The sequence below is a fragment of the Phaenicophaeus curvirostris genome, unplaced genomic scaffold (assembly GCF_032191515.1).
Source record: "Phaenicophaeus curvirostris isolate KB17595 unplaced genomic scaffold, BPBGC_Pcur_1.0 scaffold_51, whole genome shotgun sequence".
Classification (NCBI taxonomy): Eukaryota; Metazoa; Chordata; class Aves; order Cuculiformes; family Cuculidae; genus Phaenicophaeus; species Phaenicophaeus curvirostris.
In genome coordinates this window covers 299,811-315,915 of record NW_027206674.1, presented here as the reverse complement: position 1 = coordinate 315,915, position 16,105 = coordinate 299,811, and the positions used below count along the sequence as shown (strand labels likewise).

The 16,105-nt window shown below is 61.2% G+C and overlaps 1 protein-coding gene across 1 annotated transcript; it reads left to right on the top strand.

The window, feature by feature from the left end:
* The first annotated feature begins 132 nt into the window (after nucleotides 1-132).
* Nucleotides 133-11,305, top strand: LOC138733982 (intercellular adhesion molecule 4-like). The gene is made up of 5 exons (XM_069881511.1): nucleotides 133-322; nucleotides 3,373-3,633; nucleotides 6,498-6,788; nucleotides 9,210-9,470; nucleotides 11,147-11,305. The coding sequence occupies exons 1-5, from the start codon at nucleotides 265-267 to the stop codon at nucleotides 11,275-11,277; spliced, it is 1,002 nt and encodes a 333-aa protein (XP_069737612.1). The 5' UTR covers nucleotides 133-264; the 3' UTR covers nucleotides 11,278-11,305.
* The last annotated feature ends 4,800 nt before the right edge of the window (nucleotides 11,306-16,105 follow it).

Genomic DNA, 16,105 nt, shown 5'->3' with positions numbered 1-16,105 from the left:
TTCTTCCCCCCCACTTATTTCCCCTCGAAAAGGCAGAAGATCCCCCCTAAAAGGCAGAGACCCCCCCAAAAAAACCTGCCCCCCCACCTCCTTTCCAAAATTACCCACTGAGACCTTTTCCCCCCTGAAAAAAAGGGGGTTTTGGGGTGTCCCCCCCAAAGAAACGTGCCTCCCCAGATCCCACGCGGAAAGTGGGGGGGCCCCTCGTAACGGAAAGGGAGGAAATGGTGTAAGAGGCTTTTCCTGCTTCGCTGTAACGGGAGGATGGAGCCGCGCTGGAGCTGGGGGGCCGTGGCCTTCCTCTGCTTTCTCCTGCAGGGGGGTGAGTTTGGGGGGGGGATCCCCCCCTTCCAGCCCCCCAGTTCCCAGGCTCAGACACAGTCGGGGAACTGGGAACGCTGGGATTGTGCTGGTGTTGAGGTTAAGGGGAGTTTGGGGGCTCCCGGTGCTGGTTTAGGGGTTCCCAGTGCTGATTTAGGGGTTCCCGGTGCCAGTTTAGGGGTTCCCGGTGCCAGTTTGGGGCTCCCAGTGCTGGTTTAGGGGTTCCCGGTGTTGATTTAGGGGCTCCCGGTGCCAGTTTAGGGGCTCCCGGTGCCAGTTTAGGGCTCCCAGTGCTGGTTTAGGGGTTCCAGGTGCCAGTTTGGGGCTCCCAGTGCCGGTTTGGGGGGTCCCGGTGCCAGTTCAGGGGTTCCCGTTCCCAGTTTAAGGTTCCCAGTACCAGTTTTAGGGGCCCTGGTGCTGGTTCGGGGCTCCCAGTGCTGGTTTGGGGGGTCCTGGTGCCAGTTCAGGGGTTCCCATTCCCAGTTTAAGGTTCCCAGTACCAGTTTTAGGGGCCCTGGTGCTGGTTCGGGGCTCCCAGTGCTGGTTTGGGGGGTCCTGGTGTCAGTTCAGGGGTTCCCATTCCCAGTTTAAGGTTCCTGGTACCAGTTTTCGGGGTCCTGGTGTCGGTTCAGGGGTTCCCATTCCCAGTTTAAGGTTCCTGGTACCAGTTTTCGGGGTCCTGGTGCCAGTTCAGGGGTTCCCATTCCCAGTTTAAGGTTCCTGGTACCAGTTTTCGGGGTCCTGGTGCCAGTTCAGGGGTTCCCATTCCCAATTTAAGGTTCCTGGTACCAGTTTTAGGGATCCTGGTGCCAGTTCAGGGGTTCCCATTCCCAGTTTAAGGTTCCCGGCACCAGTTTTAGGGGTCCTGGTGCTGGTCTGGGGCTCCCAGTGCTGGTCTGGGGGGGTCCTGGTGTCGGTTCAGGGGTTCCCATTCCCAGTTTAAGGTTCCTGGTGCCAGTTTTAGGGGTCCTGGTGCTGGTCTGGGGGGTCCTGGTGCCAGTTCAGGGGTTCCCATTCCCAGTTTAAGGTTCCCAATACCAGTTTTAGGGGCCCTGGTGCTGGTCTGGGGGGTCCTGGTGCCAGTTCAGGGGTTCCCATTCCCAGTTTAAGGTTGCTGGTACCAGTTTTAGGGGTCCTGGTGCCAGTTCAGGGGTTCCCATTCCCAGTTTAAGGTTCCCAGTACCAGTTTTAGGGGCCCTGGTGCTGGTCTGGGGGGTCCTGCTGCCAGTTCAGGGGTTCCCATTCCCAGTTTAAGGTTCCTGGTACCAGTTTTAGGGGTCCTGGTGCCAGTTCAGGGGTTCCCATTCCCAGTTTAAGGTTCCTGGTACCAGTTTTAGGGGTCCCGGTGCCGGTTCAGGGGTTCCCATTCCCAGTTTAAAGTTCCTGGTACCAGTTTTAGGGGTCCTGGTGCTGGTCTGGGGCTCCCAGTGCTGGTCTGGGGGGGTCCTGGTGTCGGTTCAGGGGTTCCCATTCCCAGTTTAAGGTTCCTGGTGCCAGTTTTAGGGGTCCTGGTGCTGGTCTGGGGGGTCCTGGTGCCAGTTCAGGGGTTCCCATTCCCAGTTTAAGGTTCCCAATACCAGTTTTAGGGGCCCTGGTGCTGGTCTGGGGGGTCCTGGTGCCAGTTCAGGGGTTCCCATTCCCAGTTTAAGGTTGCTGGTACCAGTTTTAGGGGTCCTGGTGCCAGTTCAGGGGTTCCCATTCCCAGTTTAAGGTTCCCAGTACCAGTTTTAGGGGCCCTGGTGCTGGTCTGGGGGGTCCTGCTGCCAGTTCAGGGGTTCCCATTCCCAGTTTAAGGTTCCTGGTACCAGTTTTAGGGGTCCTGGTGCCAGTTCAGGGGTTCCCATTCCCAGTTTAAGGTTCCTGGTACCAGTTTTAGGGGTCCCGGTGCCGGTTCAGGGGTTCCCATTCCCAGTTTAAAGTTCCTGGTACCAGTTTTAGGGGTCCTGGTGCTGGTCTGGGGCTCCCAGTGCTGGTCTGGGGGTTCCTGGTGTCGGTTCAGGGGTTCCCATTCCCAGTTTAAGGTTCCCGGCACCAGTTTTAGGGGTCCTGGTGCTGGTCTGGGGGGTCCTGGTGCCAGTTCAGGGGTTCCCATTCCCAGTTTCAGGTTCCTGGTACCAGTTTGAGGGGTCTTGGTGCTGGTTTGGGGCTCCCAGTGCTGGTTTGGGGTGTCCTGGTGCCAGTTCAGGGGTTCCCATTCCCAGTTTAAGGTTCCCGGTACCAGTTTTAGGGGTCCTGGTGCTGGTCTGGGGGTTCCTGGTGCCAGTTTAGGGGTTCCCATTCCCAGTTTAAGGTTCCCAGTACCAGTTTTAGGGGTCCTGGTGCTGGTCTGGGGGTTCCCGGTGCCAGTTCAGGGGTTCCCATTCCCAGTTTAAGGTTCCCAGTACCAGTTTTAGGGGCCCTGGTTCTGGTTCGGGGCTCCCAGTGCTGGTTTGGGGGGTCCCGGTGCCAGTTCAGGGGTTCCCATTCCCAGTTTAAGGTTCCTGGTACCAGTTTTCGGGGTCCTGGTGCCAGTTCAGGGGTTCCCATTCCCAGTTTAAGGTTCCCAATACCAGTTTTAGGGGCCCTGGTGCTGGTCTGGGGGGTCCTGGTGCCAGTTCAGGGGTTCCCATTCCCAGTTTAAGGTTCCCAGTACCAGTTTTAGGGGCCCTGGTGCTGGTTTGGGGCTCCCAGTGCTGGTTTGGGGTGTCCTGGTGCCAGTTCAGGGGTTCCCATTCCCAGTTTAAGGTTCCCAGTACCAGTTTTAGGGGTCCTGGTGCTGGTCTGGGGGGTTCTGGTGCCAGTTCAGGGGTTCCCATTCCCAATTTAAGGTTCCTGGTACCAGTTTGGGGGGTCCCGGTGCTGGTTCAGGGGTTCCCGTTCCCAGTTTAAGGTTCCCAATACCAGTTTTAGGGGTCCCGGTGCCGGTTCAGGGGTTCCCATTCCCAGTTTAAGGTTCCTGGTACCAGTTTGGGGGGTCCCGGTGCCAGTTCAGGGGTTCCTGTTCCCAGTTTAAGGTTCCCGGCACCAGTTTTAGGGCTCCCGGCGCTGCCGTAACGGGGTGTCCTCTCGCAGGGCGCCCCGATCCGTGCGTCTCCATCGCTCCCGACGATCCCGTGGTGGAGTTGGGCTCCTCCATCCTCTTCAACTGCACCAGTTCCTGCCCCGACACCAGTGGCCTCAACTGGGAAGTGTCCGTCACCAAACTGGGAACGCGGGGACCCGGTTGGGTTTCCCTCGAGATCCCCAACGTCACCGACTGGAGCCTGGAGCTCCAGTGCTTCGGGGGCTTCGGCGGGCGCCGCGAGGTCACCAGCACCACGCTGCGCGCTTACCGTAAGGATTGGGGTGGGGGGGGGGGTCCCGGGGCTGCTTTTGGGGGGGTCTTGATGCAAGCTTGGGGCCCCGGGGCTGGTTTGTGGGGTCCCAATGCTGGTTTGTGGGGTCCTGGTGCAGGTTTTGGGGATCCCAGTGCAGGTTTAGGGGATCCCAGTGCTGGTTTGTGGGGTCCCGGTGCAGGTTTAGGGGATCCCAGTGCAGGTTTAGGGGATCCCAGTGCTGGTTTGTGGGGTCCCGGTGCAGGTTTAGGGGATCCCAGTGCAGGTTTACGGGATCCCAATGATGGTTTAGGGGATCCCAGTGCTGGTTTTGGGGATCCCAGTGCTGGTTTTGGGGACCCAATGATGGTTTAGGGGATCCCAGTGCTGGTTTTGGGGATCCCAATGCTGGTTTGTGGGGTCCCGGTGCTGGTTTTGGGGATCCCAGTGCTGGTTATGGGGACCCAATGATGGTTTAGGGGATCCCAGTGCTGGTTTTGTGGAATCCCAATGCTGGTTTGTGGGGTCCTGGTGCAGGTTTAGGGGATCCCAGTGCTGGTTATGGGGACCCAATGCTGGTTTGGGGGATCCCAGTGCTGGTTTTGGGGTCCCGGTGCAGGATTAGGGGACCCCAGTGCTGGTTTGTGGGGTCCTGGTGCAGGTTTAGGGGATCCCAGTGCTGGTTTGTGGGGTCCTGGTGCTGGTTTGTGGGGTCCTGGTGCAGGTTTAGGGGATCCCAGTGCTGGTTTTGGGGACCCAATGATGGTTTAGGGGATCCCAGTGCTGGTTTTGGGGATCCCAATGATGGTTTGTGGGATCCCGGTGCTGGTTTTGGGGATCCCAGTGCTGGTTTTGAGGACCCAATGATGGTTTAGGGGATCCCAGTGCTGGTTTTGGGGACCCAATGATGGTTTAGGGGATCCCAGTGCTGGTTTTGTGGAATCCCAATGCTGGTTTGTGGGGTCCCGGTGCTGGTTTAGGGGATCCCAGTGCTGGTTATGGGGACCCAATGATGGTTTGGGGGATCCCAGTGCTGGTTTTGGGGTCCCGGTGCAGGTTTAGGGGATCCCAGTGCTGGTTATGGGGACCCAATGATGGTTTGGGGGATCCCAGTGCTGGTTTGTGGGGTCCTGGTGCAGGTTTAGGGGAACCCAGTGCTGGTTTGTGGGGTCCTGGTGCAGGTTTTGGGGATCCCAGTGCTGGTTTGTGGGGTCCCGGTGCAGGTTTAGGGGGTCCCAGTGCAGGTTTTGGGGATCCCAGTGCTGGTTTGTGGGGTCCCGGTGCAGGTTTGTGGGGTCCTGGTGGTGGTTTTGGGGATCCCAGTGCTGGTTTGTGGGGTCCTGGTGCTGGTTTTGGGGATCCCAGTGCAGGTTTGGGGACCCAATGATGGTTTGGGGGATCCCAGTGCTGGTTTTGGGGATCCCAGTGCAGGTTTGGGGACCCAATGATGGTTTGGGGGATCCCAGTGCTGGTTTTGGGGATCCCAACGCTGGTTTAGGGGATCCCATTGATGGTTTTGGGGACCCAATGATGGTTTTGGGGACCCCAGTGCTGGTTTTGGGGATCCCGGTGCTGGTTTTGGGGATCCCAGTGCAGGTTTGGGGACCCAATGATGGTTTTGGGGATCCCATTGATGGGTTTTGGAACCCCATGATGGTTTTGGGGACCCCAGTGCTGGTTTGTGGGGTCCTGGTGCTGGTTTTGGGGATCCCAGTGCAGGTTTGGGGACCCAATGATGGTTTTGGGGATCCCAATGCTGGTTTGTGGGGTCCTGGTGCTGGTTTTGGGGGTCCTGGTGCTGGTTTTGGGGATCCCAGTGCAGGTTTGGGGACCCCATGATGGTTTTGGGGACCCCAGTGCTGGTTTGTGGGGTCCTGGTGCTGGTTTTGGGGATCCCAATGATCGTTTACGGGATCCCAATGATGGTTTTGGGGACCCCAGTGCTGGTTTGTGGGGTCCCGGTGCAGGTTTTGGGGATCCCAATGATGGTTGTGGGGATCCCAGTGCTGGTTTTGGGGTCCCGGTGCAGGATTAGGGGACCCCAGTGCTGGTTTTGGGGATCCCAATGCTGGTTTGTGGGGTCCTGGTGCAGGTTTAGGGGATCCCAGTGCCAGTTTTGGGGGCCCAATGATGGTTTTGGGGACCCCAGTGCTGGTTTGTGGGGTCCTGGTGCAGGTTTAGGGGATCCCAGTGCCAGTTTTGGGGGCCCAATGATGGTTTTGGGGACCCCAGTGCTGGTTTGTGGGGTCCTGGTGCAGGTTTAGGGGATCCCAGTGCCAGTTTTGGGGGCCCAATGATGGTTTAGGGGACCCCAGTGCTGGTTTGTGGGGTCCTGGTGCTGGTTTTGGGGATCCCAGTGCAGGTTTGGGGACCCAATGCTGGTTTTGGGGATCCCAATGCTGGTTTTGGGGACCCCAATGATGGTTTTGGGGACCCCAGTGCTGGTTTGTGGGGTCCTGGTGCTCGTTTAGGGGATCCCAATGACAGTTTAGGGGATCCCAATGATGGTTTTGGGGACCCCAGTGCTGGTTTGTGGGGTCCCGGTGCAGGTTTTGGGGATCCCAGTGCCAGTTTTGGGGTCCTGGTGCTGGTTTAGGGGGGATCCCAGTCCCAATTTTGGGGTTCCCTAGACTTGGGGTTTGGGGTGGGGGGGGAGTTTCCCAATTTGGGGGGGTGTCCCAGTTTGGGGGGCTTCCCCTTTTCCTCCCCTTTCTCCCTCCCTACAGGCTTGGAGCCCCCCGAAATCTCGCTGCCTGGTGCTGCTTTGAGGGCTTCTCCATCCCAGTTTGGGGGTTCCCCAGATTGGAGGGATCTTCCAATTTTGGGGGGGGGTCTCCCAGTTTGGGGGGGTCCCCTTTTCACCCCCTTTCTCCCTCCCTACAGGCTTGGAGCCCCCCGAAATCTCGCTGCCCGCGGAGGTGGTGGCGGGGCGCCCCACGCTCCTCACCTGCACCCCCCGGGCCCAGGTGCCCCCCCCGGCCCCCCCGGAGCTGCTGGTGTCGTTTTGGGGCGCGGGGCTGCCCCCCGAGCCTTCCCCCAACTCGGGGTCCCCCCGAACGTTGGGGTTCACGGCCCGAGCGGAGCAGCACGGCCGCGAGGTGACGTGCGAGGTGACGCTGCGGCTCGGAGCCCGGACGCTGAACGCCAGCGCGGCCGCCACGCTCTGGGTCTGGGGTGAGCCTGGGGGGCAATTCTGAGCTGCTGGGGGGCAATTCTGAGCTGCTGGGGGGCAATTATGGGGCGCTGGGGGCAATTCTGAGGTGCTGAGGGGCAATTCTGAGGTGCTGGGGGGCACTTTGAGAAGGATGGGGAGCAATTCTGAGGTGCTGAGGGGCAATTAGGGGCACTGGGGGCAATTCTGAGGTGCTGGGGGGCAATTTGGGAAGGCTGGGGGGCAATTCTGAGGTGCTGGGGGCAATTCAGAGGTGCTGGGGGGCAGTTTGAGAAGGATGGGGGGCAATTCTGAGGTGCTGAGGGGCAATTAGGGGCGCTGGGGGCAATTCTGAGGTGCTGGGGGGCAGTTTGAGAAGGATGGAGGGCAATTCTGAGGTGCTGAGGGGCAGTTTTGGGAGGCTGGGGGCAATTCTGAGGTGCTGGGGGCAGTTTGAGAAGGATGGGGCAATTCTGAGGTGCTGGGGGGCAATTCTGAGGTGCTGGGGGCAATTAGGGGGCGCTGGGGGGCAATTCAGAGGTGCTAGGGGGCAATTCAGAGGCGCTGGGGGGCAATTAGGGGGCGCTGGGGGCAATTCTGAGGTGCTGGGGGGCAGTTTTGGGAGGCTGAGGGGGCAATTCAGAGGTGCTGGGGGGCAATTCTGAGGTGCTAGGGGCAGTTTGAGAAGGATGGGGGGCAATTCAGAGGTTCTGGGGGGCAATTCAGAGGCGCTGGGGGCAGTTTGGGGGGGCTGGGGGGCAATTCAGAGGCCCCAGTGCCCCCAAACTGCCCCCCGACCCCCCAAACTGCCCCCCAGTGACCCCAAACTGCCCCCCAGTGCCCCCAAACTGCCCCCCTGACCCCTCTAACTGCCCCCCAGTGCCCCCAAACTGCCCCCCTGACCCCTCTAACTGCCCTCGGTGCCCCCAAACTGCCCCCAGTGCCCCCAAACTGCCCCCCTGACCCCCCAAACTGCCCCCAGCGCCCCCAAAGTGCCCCTCTGACCCCTCAAACTGCCCCTCTGACCCCTCTAACTGCCCCCCAGTGACCCCAAACTGCCCCCTGACCCCCCAAACTGCCCCCAGTGACCCCAAACTGCCCCCTGACCCCTCTAACTGCCCCTCTGACCCCTCAAACTGCCCCCCAGTGCCCCAAAACTGCCCCCCAGTGCTCCCAAACTGCCCCGTGACCCCTCTAACTGGCCCCCAGTGCCCACAAGCTGCCCCTCTGACCCCCCAAACTGCCCCCTGACCCCCTCAAACTGCCCCCAGCACCCCCAAACTGCCCCTCTGACCCCTCAAACTGCCCCCCAGTGCCCCAAAACTGCCCCCCAGTGACTCTAAGCTGCCCCCGGCCCCCCCAAACTGCCCCTCTGACCCCTCAAACTGCCCCCCAGTGCCCCAAAACTGCCCCCCAATGACCCCAAGCTGCCCCCTGACCCCCCAAACTGCCCCTCAGCGCCCCCAAACTGCCCCTCTGACCCCTCAAACTGCCCCTCTGACCCCTCTAACTGCCACCCAGTGCTCCCAAACTGCCCCTCTGACCCCTCAAACTGCCCCCAAACTGCTCCCTGACCCCTCAAACTGCCCCCCAGTGCCCCAAAACTGCCCCCAGTGACTCTAAGCTGCCCCCGGCCCCCCCAAACTGCCCCTCTGACCCCTCAAACTGCCCCCCAGTGCCCCAAAACTGCCCCCCAGTGACTCTAAGCTGCCCCCGGCCCCCCCAAACTGCCCCTCTGACCCCTCAAACTGCCCCCCAGTGCCCCAAAACTGCCCCCCAATGACCCCAAGCTGCCCCCTGACCCCCCAAACTGCCCCCCTGACCCCCCAAACTGCCCCCCAGTGCTCCCAAACTGCCCCCCAGTGCTCCCAAACTGCCCCTCAGCGCCCCCAAACTGCCCCTCTGACCCCTCTAACTGCCCCCAAACTGCTCCCTGACCCCCCAAACTGCCCCTCTGACCCCCCAAACTGCCCCTCTGACCCCTCTAACTGCCCCTCTGACCCCTCTAACTGCCCCCAGCGCCCCCAAACTGCCCCTCTGACCCCTCAAACTGCCCCCAGTGCCCTCAAACTGCCCCTCTGACCCCTCAAACTGCCCCTCTGACCCCTCAAACTGCCCCCAGTGACCCCAAACTGCCCCCTGACCCCTCTAACTGCCCCTCTGACCACTCTAACTGCCCCTCAGCGCCCCCAAACTGCCCCTCAGCGCCCCAAAACTGCCCCCCAATGACCCCAAGCTGCCCCCCAACTCCCCAAACTGCCCCTCAGCGCCCTCAAACTGCCCCTCTGATTCCCCAATCTGCCCCCAAACTGCCCCAAACTGCCCCTCTGACCCCTCTAACTGCCCCTCTGACCCCTCAAACTGCCCCCCAGTGACCCCAAACTGCCCCCTGCCCCCTCTAACTGCCCCCTGCCCCCCCCCAATTGCCCCCTTCTCCTTCCCAGCCGCCCCCCACCACGTCCTGGTGAGGTCGCCCCGTTCCACCTTCGCCGCCGGCGACAACGTGACCGTCGGGTGCCGGGCGGAGGGGAACCCCCCGCCCCGGCTCCGCTGGGAGCTGCCCAGTAACACCAGTTTGGAACTGGGGGGCGACGGCGCCGTCGTCACCATCCCCGCCGCCCAACGGGAGCACGGGGGCGACTACCGCTGCGTGGCCACCAACCGCTACGGCACCGGCACCGCCAGCGTCCACATCGCCTTCCAAGGTGAGGGCTGCCTCCCAGGAGCTCCCAGTTGGCTCCCAGGAGCTCCCAGTTGGCTCCTGGTGGCACCCAGTTGGACCCCAGTTTCACCCTCTTCCTCCACCCCCCTCTTCCTCCACCCCAACCACATCCCAAGCCCACCTTCTTCCACCCCAACCTCATCCTCTTCCGCCCTCTTCCATCCTCTTCATTCCCAACTCCATCCTCTTCCATCCTCTTCCATCCCAACCTCATCCTCTTCCATCCTCTTCATTTCGAACTCCATCCTCTTCCATCCTCTTCCATCCTCTTCCATCCTCTTCCATCCTCTTCCATCCTCTTCCATCCTCTTCCATCCCAACTTCATCCTCTTCATTTCCAACTCCATCCTCTTCCATCCTCTTCATTCCCAACTCCATCCTCTTCCATCCTCTTCATTCCCAACTCCATCCTCTTCATTCCCAACTCCATCCTCTTCCATCCTCTTCCATCCTCTTCCATCCTCTTCCATCCTCTTCCATCCCAACTCCACCCTCTTCCACCCCAACCCCATCCCAACCCCGTCCTCTTCCATCCTCTGTCCCATCCTCCTCCATCCTCCACCCCATCCCATCCTCTTCCACCCCATCCCATCCTCTTCCAACCTCTTCCACCCCATCCCAACCTCTTCCATCCCAACCCCGTCCTTTTCTATCCCCTTCCATCCCCTTCCATCCCAACCTCGTCTTCTTACATCCTCTTCCACCCCATCCCAACCTCTTCCATCTCAACCTCTTCCATCCCAACCCCGTCCTTTTCTATCCTTTTCCATCCCAACCCCATCCTCTTCCATCTTCTTCCATCCCAACTGCATCCCCTTCATCCCCTTCCATTCACTTCCCGTCCTCTTCCACACCATCCCATCCCATCCCATCCCATCCCATCCCATCCCATCCCATCCCATCCCATCCCATCCCATCCCATCCCATCCCATCCCATCCCATCCCATCCCATCCTCCTCCATCCCAACCACATCCCCTTCCACCCCTTCCATTCCTTCCACCTCTTCCACCCCTTCCACCCCATCCTCTTCCATCCTCTTCCATCCCAACCTCATCCCCTTCCATCCCAACCTCATCCTCCTCCATCCCAACCTCATCCCCTTCCATCCCAACCTCATCCCCTTCCATCCCAACCTCATCCCCTTCCATCCCAACCTCATCCTCCTCCATCCCAACCTCATCCTCCTCCATCCCAACCTCATCCTCCTCCATCCCAACCTCATCCTCCTCCATCCCAACCTCATCCTCCTCCATCCCAACCTCATCCCCTTCCATCCCAACCTCATCCCCTTCCATCCCAACCTCATCCCCTTCCATCCCAACCTCATCCCCTTCCATCCCAACCTCATCCCCTTCCATCCCAACCTCATCCTCCTCCATCCCAACCTCATCCCCTTCCATCCCAACCTCATCCCCTTCCATCCCAACCTCATCCCCTTCCATCCCAACCTCATCCCCTTCCATCCCAACCTCATCCTCCTCCATCCCATCCTCCTCCATCCCAACCTCATCCTCCTCCATCCCAACCTCATCCCCTTCCATCCCAACCTCATCCCCTTCCATCCCAACCTCATCCTCCTCCATCCCAACCTCATCCCCTTCCATCCCATCCCCTTCCACCCTCTTCCAACCCCACCCCGCTCGTGTCCTGTCCGGCAGGTTCTCCTCGCAGCCCCCTCGTGCCGGTGGCCGTCGCCGTCGTCGCCGTTGCTGCCCTGCTGGCCGGCTCCTGGTGGTTTTACCGCGCTCGAGGTTGGAAGCCGATGCCGGATGGATCCCAGGGCACCTGATCCACCACCAAGAACCACTTTTCCTCCAGCTCTCTGTGGACTTTTTCCATTTTTGCTCCGTTCGGGGGGTTCCCGGTGCCGGTTTGGGGGGTCCTGGTGGGTAGAGAAGGTGTGCAAGGGGGGTCTTAGAGCTCATGGTGAGCGTGCCAGGACCCCATTGTGAATGTGCAGTGGGTTCTTGGAGCTCATGGTGAGTGTGGAAGGGGTCCTGGAGCTCATGGCAAGCGTGCCAGGACCCCACTGTGAATGTGCAGTGGGTTCTTGGAGCTCAGGGTGAGTGTGGAAGGGGTCCTGGAGCTCATGGTGAATGTGGAAGGGGTCCTGGAGCTCATGGCGAGCGTATCAGGAGCCCACTGTGAATGTGCAATGGGTTCTTGGAGCTCACGGTGAGTGTGCAAGGGGTCCTGGAGCTCATGGTGAATGTGGAAAGGGTCCTGGAGCTCATGGTGAGTGTGCCAGGACCCCACTGTGAATGTGCAATGGGTTCTTGGAGCTCATGGTGAGTGTGCAAGGGGTCCTGGAGCTCATGGTGAGTGTAGAAGGGGTCTTGGAGCTCATGGTGAGTGTGGAAAGGGTCCTGGAGCTCATGGTGAGCGTGCCAGGACCCCATTGTGAATGTGCAATGGGTTCTTGGAGCTCAGGGTGATTGTGCAAGGGGTCTTGGAGCCCAGGGTGAGTGTGCAAGGGTTCTTGGAGCTCATGGTGAGCATGTAAGGAGTCTTGGAGCTCAGGGTGAGCATGCGAGGGGTCCTGGAGCTCATGGTGAGCGTGCAAGGGGTCCTGGAGCTCATGGCAAGCGTGCCAGGACCCCACTGTGAATGTGCAGTGGGTTCTTGGAGCTCAGGGTGATTGTGTAAGGGGTCTTGGAGGTCATGGTGAGCGTGCAAGGGGTCTTGGAGCTCAAGGTGAGTGTGCAAGGGATCTTGGAGCTCACAGTGAGTGTGGAAAGGGTCCTGGAGCTCATGGTGAGCGTGCCAGGACCCCATTGTGAATGTACAAGGGGTTCTTGGAGCTCAGGGTGATTGTGCAAGGGGTCTTGGAGCTCATGGTGAATGTGCAAAGGGTCCTGGAGCTCAGGGTGTGTGTGGAGGGGGTCTTGGAGCTCCTGATGAGCGTGCAAGGGGTCTTGGAGCTCAAGGTGAGTGTGCAAGGGATCTTGGAGCTCACGGTGAGTGTGGAAAGGGTCCTGGAGCTCATGGTGAGCGTGCCAGGACCCCATTGTGAATGTACAAGGGGTTCTTGGAGCTCAAGGTGAGCGTGCAAGGGGTCCTGGAGCTCGCGGTGAGCGTGCAAAGAGTCTTGGAGCTCATGGTGAGCGTGCAAAGAGTCCTGGAGCTCGTGGTGAGCGTGCAAGGGGTCCTGGAGCTCGCGGTGAGCGTGCCAGGGGCTCCGAGGGCAGGAGGGGCCGCATCCTGCTGGGTGCCAGGCGCTCGGCGCGTGCCGGAGGGTGGGGACCGGGGCGGGGGGGCAGCTGCATCCTGGCCGGGGCGAGGGGTCACATCCTGCCCCGGGACCGGGTCCTGAGCCAACACCCGGGTCACAGCTGGGACACGGACCCCGTCCTGCACCAGGACCAGCTCCAGGGGTCCCCTCCTGCACCAGGACCAGCTCCAGGGGTCTCATCCTGCACCAGGACCAGCTCCAGGGGGTCCCATCCTGCACCAGGACCAGGTCCTGGTGTCCCATCCTGCACCAGGACCAGCTCCAGGGGTCTCATCCTGCACCAGGACCAGGTCCAGGGGGTCCCATCCTGCACCAGGACCAGGTCCTGGTGTCCCATCCTGCACCAGGACCAGCTCCAGGGGTCCCCTCCTGCACCAGGACCAGCTCCAGGGGGTCCCCTCCTGCACCAGGACCAGGTCCTGGTGTCCCATCCTGCACCAGGACCAGCTCCAGGGGTCCCCTCCTGCACCAGGACCAGCTCCTGGGGTCCCATCCTGCACCAGGACCAGCTCCAGGGGGTCCCATCCTGCACCAGGACCAGGTCCTGGAGTCCCATCCTGCACCAGGACCAGCTCCAGGGGTTCCCATCCTGCACCAGGATCGGCTCCAGGGGGTCCCATCCTGCACCAGGACCAGCTCCAGGGGTCCCATCCTGCACCAGGACCAGGTCCAGGGGGTCCCATCCTGCACCAGGACCAGCTCCAGGGGTCCCATCCTGCACCAGGACCAGCTCCAGGGGTCCCATCCTGCACCAGGACCGGCTCCAGGGGGTCCCATCCTGCACCAGGACCAGGTCCTGGTGTCCCATCCTGCACCAGGACCAGCTCCAGGGGTCCCCTCCTGCACCAGGACCAGCTCCAGGGGGTCCCCTCCTGCACCAGGACCAGCTCCTGGGGTCCCATCCTGCACCAGGACCAGCTCCAGGGGTTCCCATCCTGCACCAGGACCAGGTCCTGGTGTCCCATCCTGCACCAGGACCAGCTCCAGGGGTCCCATCCTGCACCAGGACCAGCTCCTGGGGTCCCATCCTGCGCCAGGACCAGCTCCAGGGGGTCCCATCCTGCGCCAGGACCAGCTCCAGGGGGTCCCATCCTGCGCCAGGACCACGTTCTGCCCCAGGGATGGTTCCTGCACCAGGACCAGCTCCAGTGGTCCCATCCTGCTGGGTCCTGCACCATGGGGTCCCCCAACCCCCCCCCGTGTCCTTGTCCCCTCTGGAGCGTGGTGCCACCCCTCGCCCTTTGCCCGCGGAGGCTCCCGTGGCCTCCAGCCCTGCGCCTGCCGAAGGCCGCGGAGATAAGAGCCCGGGAGCCCAACCGAGGCCGAAGGGCAGACTCAGCTCAGCGTTCCTGGTGTTCCTGCTCCTCCAGAGCCAGCTGGGGGGGTGGCGGGCTGGGACGGCCACCAGCCCTGGTGGGGACGTGGATGTCGGGTTGTGGTGTTCCCATGGTGGTTCCAGGTCCTTGGGATGGGGACGTGGAGACCACGTTGTTCCAGGTCCTTGGGATGGGGCTGTGGACACCAGGTTGTTCCAGACCATTGAGATTGGGACATGGAGACCAAGTTGTTCCAGATCATCAGGATGGGGACATGGACACCAGGTTGTTCCAGGTCCTAGGGATGGGGACGTGGACAGCAGGTTGTTCCAGGTCATTGAGATTGGGACATGGACACCAGGTTGTTGCAGATCATCAGGATGGGGCCGTGGACACCAGGTTGTTCCAGGTCCTTGGGATGGGCACGTGGACACCAGGTTGCTCCAGACCATCAGGATGGGGCCGTGGACACCAGGTTGCTCCAGGCCATTGGGATGGGGCCGTGGACACCAGGTTGTTCCAGACCATTGAGATTGGGACATGGACACCAGGTTGTTCCAGATCATCAGGATGGGGACGTGGACACCAGGTTGCTCCAGACCATTGGGATGGGGACGTGGACACCAGGTTGCTCCAGACCATCGGGATGGGGCCGTGGACACCAGGTTGTTCCAGATCATCGGGATGGGGACATGGACACCAGGTTGCTCCAGACCATCAGGATGGGGACGTGGACACCAGGTTGTTCCAGGTCCTTGGGATGGGGACATGGACACCGGGTTGCTCCAGACCATCAGGATGGGGCCGTGGACACCAGGTTGCTCCAGACCATTGGGATGGGGACGCGGACACCAGGTTGCTCCAGACCATCGGGATGGGGACGTGGACACCGGGTTGTTCCAGACCATCGGGATGGGGCCGTGGGATCCACCAGTGGCCGTGGTGGGGCCGCAGCGGCCGGGTGGCAGCGTTCCAGTCGGAGCTTTCTGGGAAGGGCGCTGGCCGCGTTCCTCCCTGTCTCGTCTCCGGGAGGAGAAGTGAAACTTCCTTTGGCCGCGAGAAGCCCCCGTGACCTTCTCTGCGAGCCACCGGGACGTCACCAGGACGCAGGGTCACCAGCAGAGCTGCCAGCGCCAGCCCAGGGACGGGGACAATGCCAGGAAGGTCGGGGCCCCGCGGCCAGGGGGGAAAGGAAGGGGACACGGGGACCTCCCTGGTGCTTCCCCGGCACCGAGGGGCAAGAGCAGCTCATCATGAGGGTGGCACCACGAGAGGGTTGGTGGCACCACGAGGGTGATGGTGACACCACGAGAATCTTAGTGGCACCATGAGGAGCTTGTGGTCACCAGCACGTGGGGGTGAGTGTGTCACCACGAGGGTGTTGGTGGCACCACGAGACTGTTGGTGGCACCACGAGACTGTTGGTGGCACCATGAGAACGTTGGTGGCACCACGAGAGTGTTGGTGGCACCGTGAGGGTGTTGGTGGCACCATGATGAGCGTGTGGTCAGCAGCACATGGGGGTGAGTGTGTCACCTTGAGAGTGTTGGTGGCACCACGAGGGTGTTGGTGGCACCACGAGGGTGTTGGTGGCACCATGAGGGTGTTGGTGGCACCATGAGAACATTGGTGGCACCATGAGGGTGTTGGTGTCACCACGAGAGTGTTGGTGTCACCACGAGAGTGTTGCTGGCACCACGAGGGTGTTGGTGGCCCCATGAGGGTGTTGGTGGCACCATGAGAACATTGATGGCACCATGAGGGTGTTGGTGGCACCGTGAGGGTGTTGGTGGCACCACGAGAACATTGGTGGCACCACGAGAACATTGGTGGCACCATGAGGGTGTTGATGGCACCATGAGGGTGTTGGTGGCACCATGAGAACGTTGGTGGCACCATGAGGGTGTTGGTGTCACCACGAGAACATTGGTGGCACCATGAGGGTGTTGATGGCACCATGAGGGTGTTGGTGGCACCATGAGAACGTTGATGGCATCACGAGGGTGTTGGTGGCACTGTGAGAGTGTTGGTGGCCCCATGAGGGTGTTGGTGGCACCAGGAGAGCATTG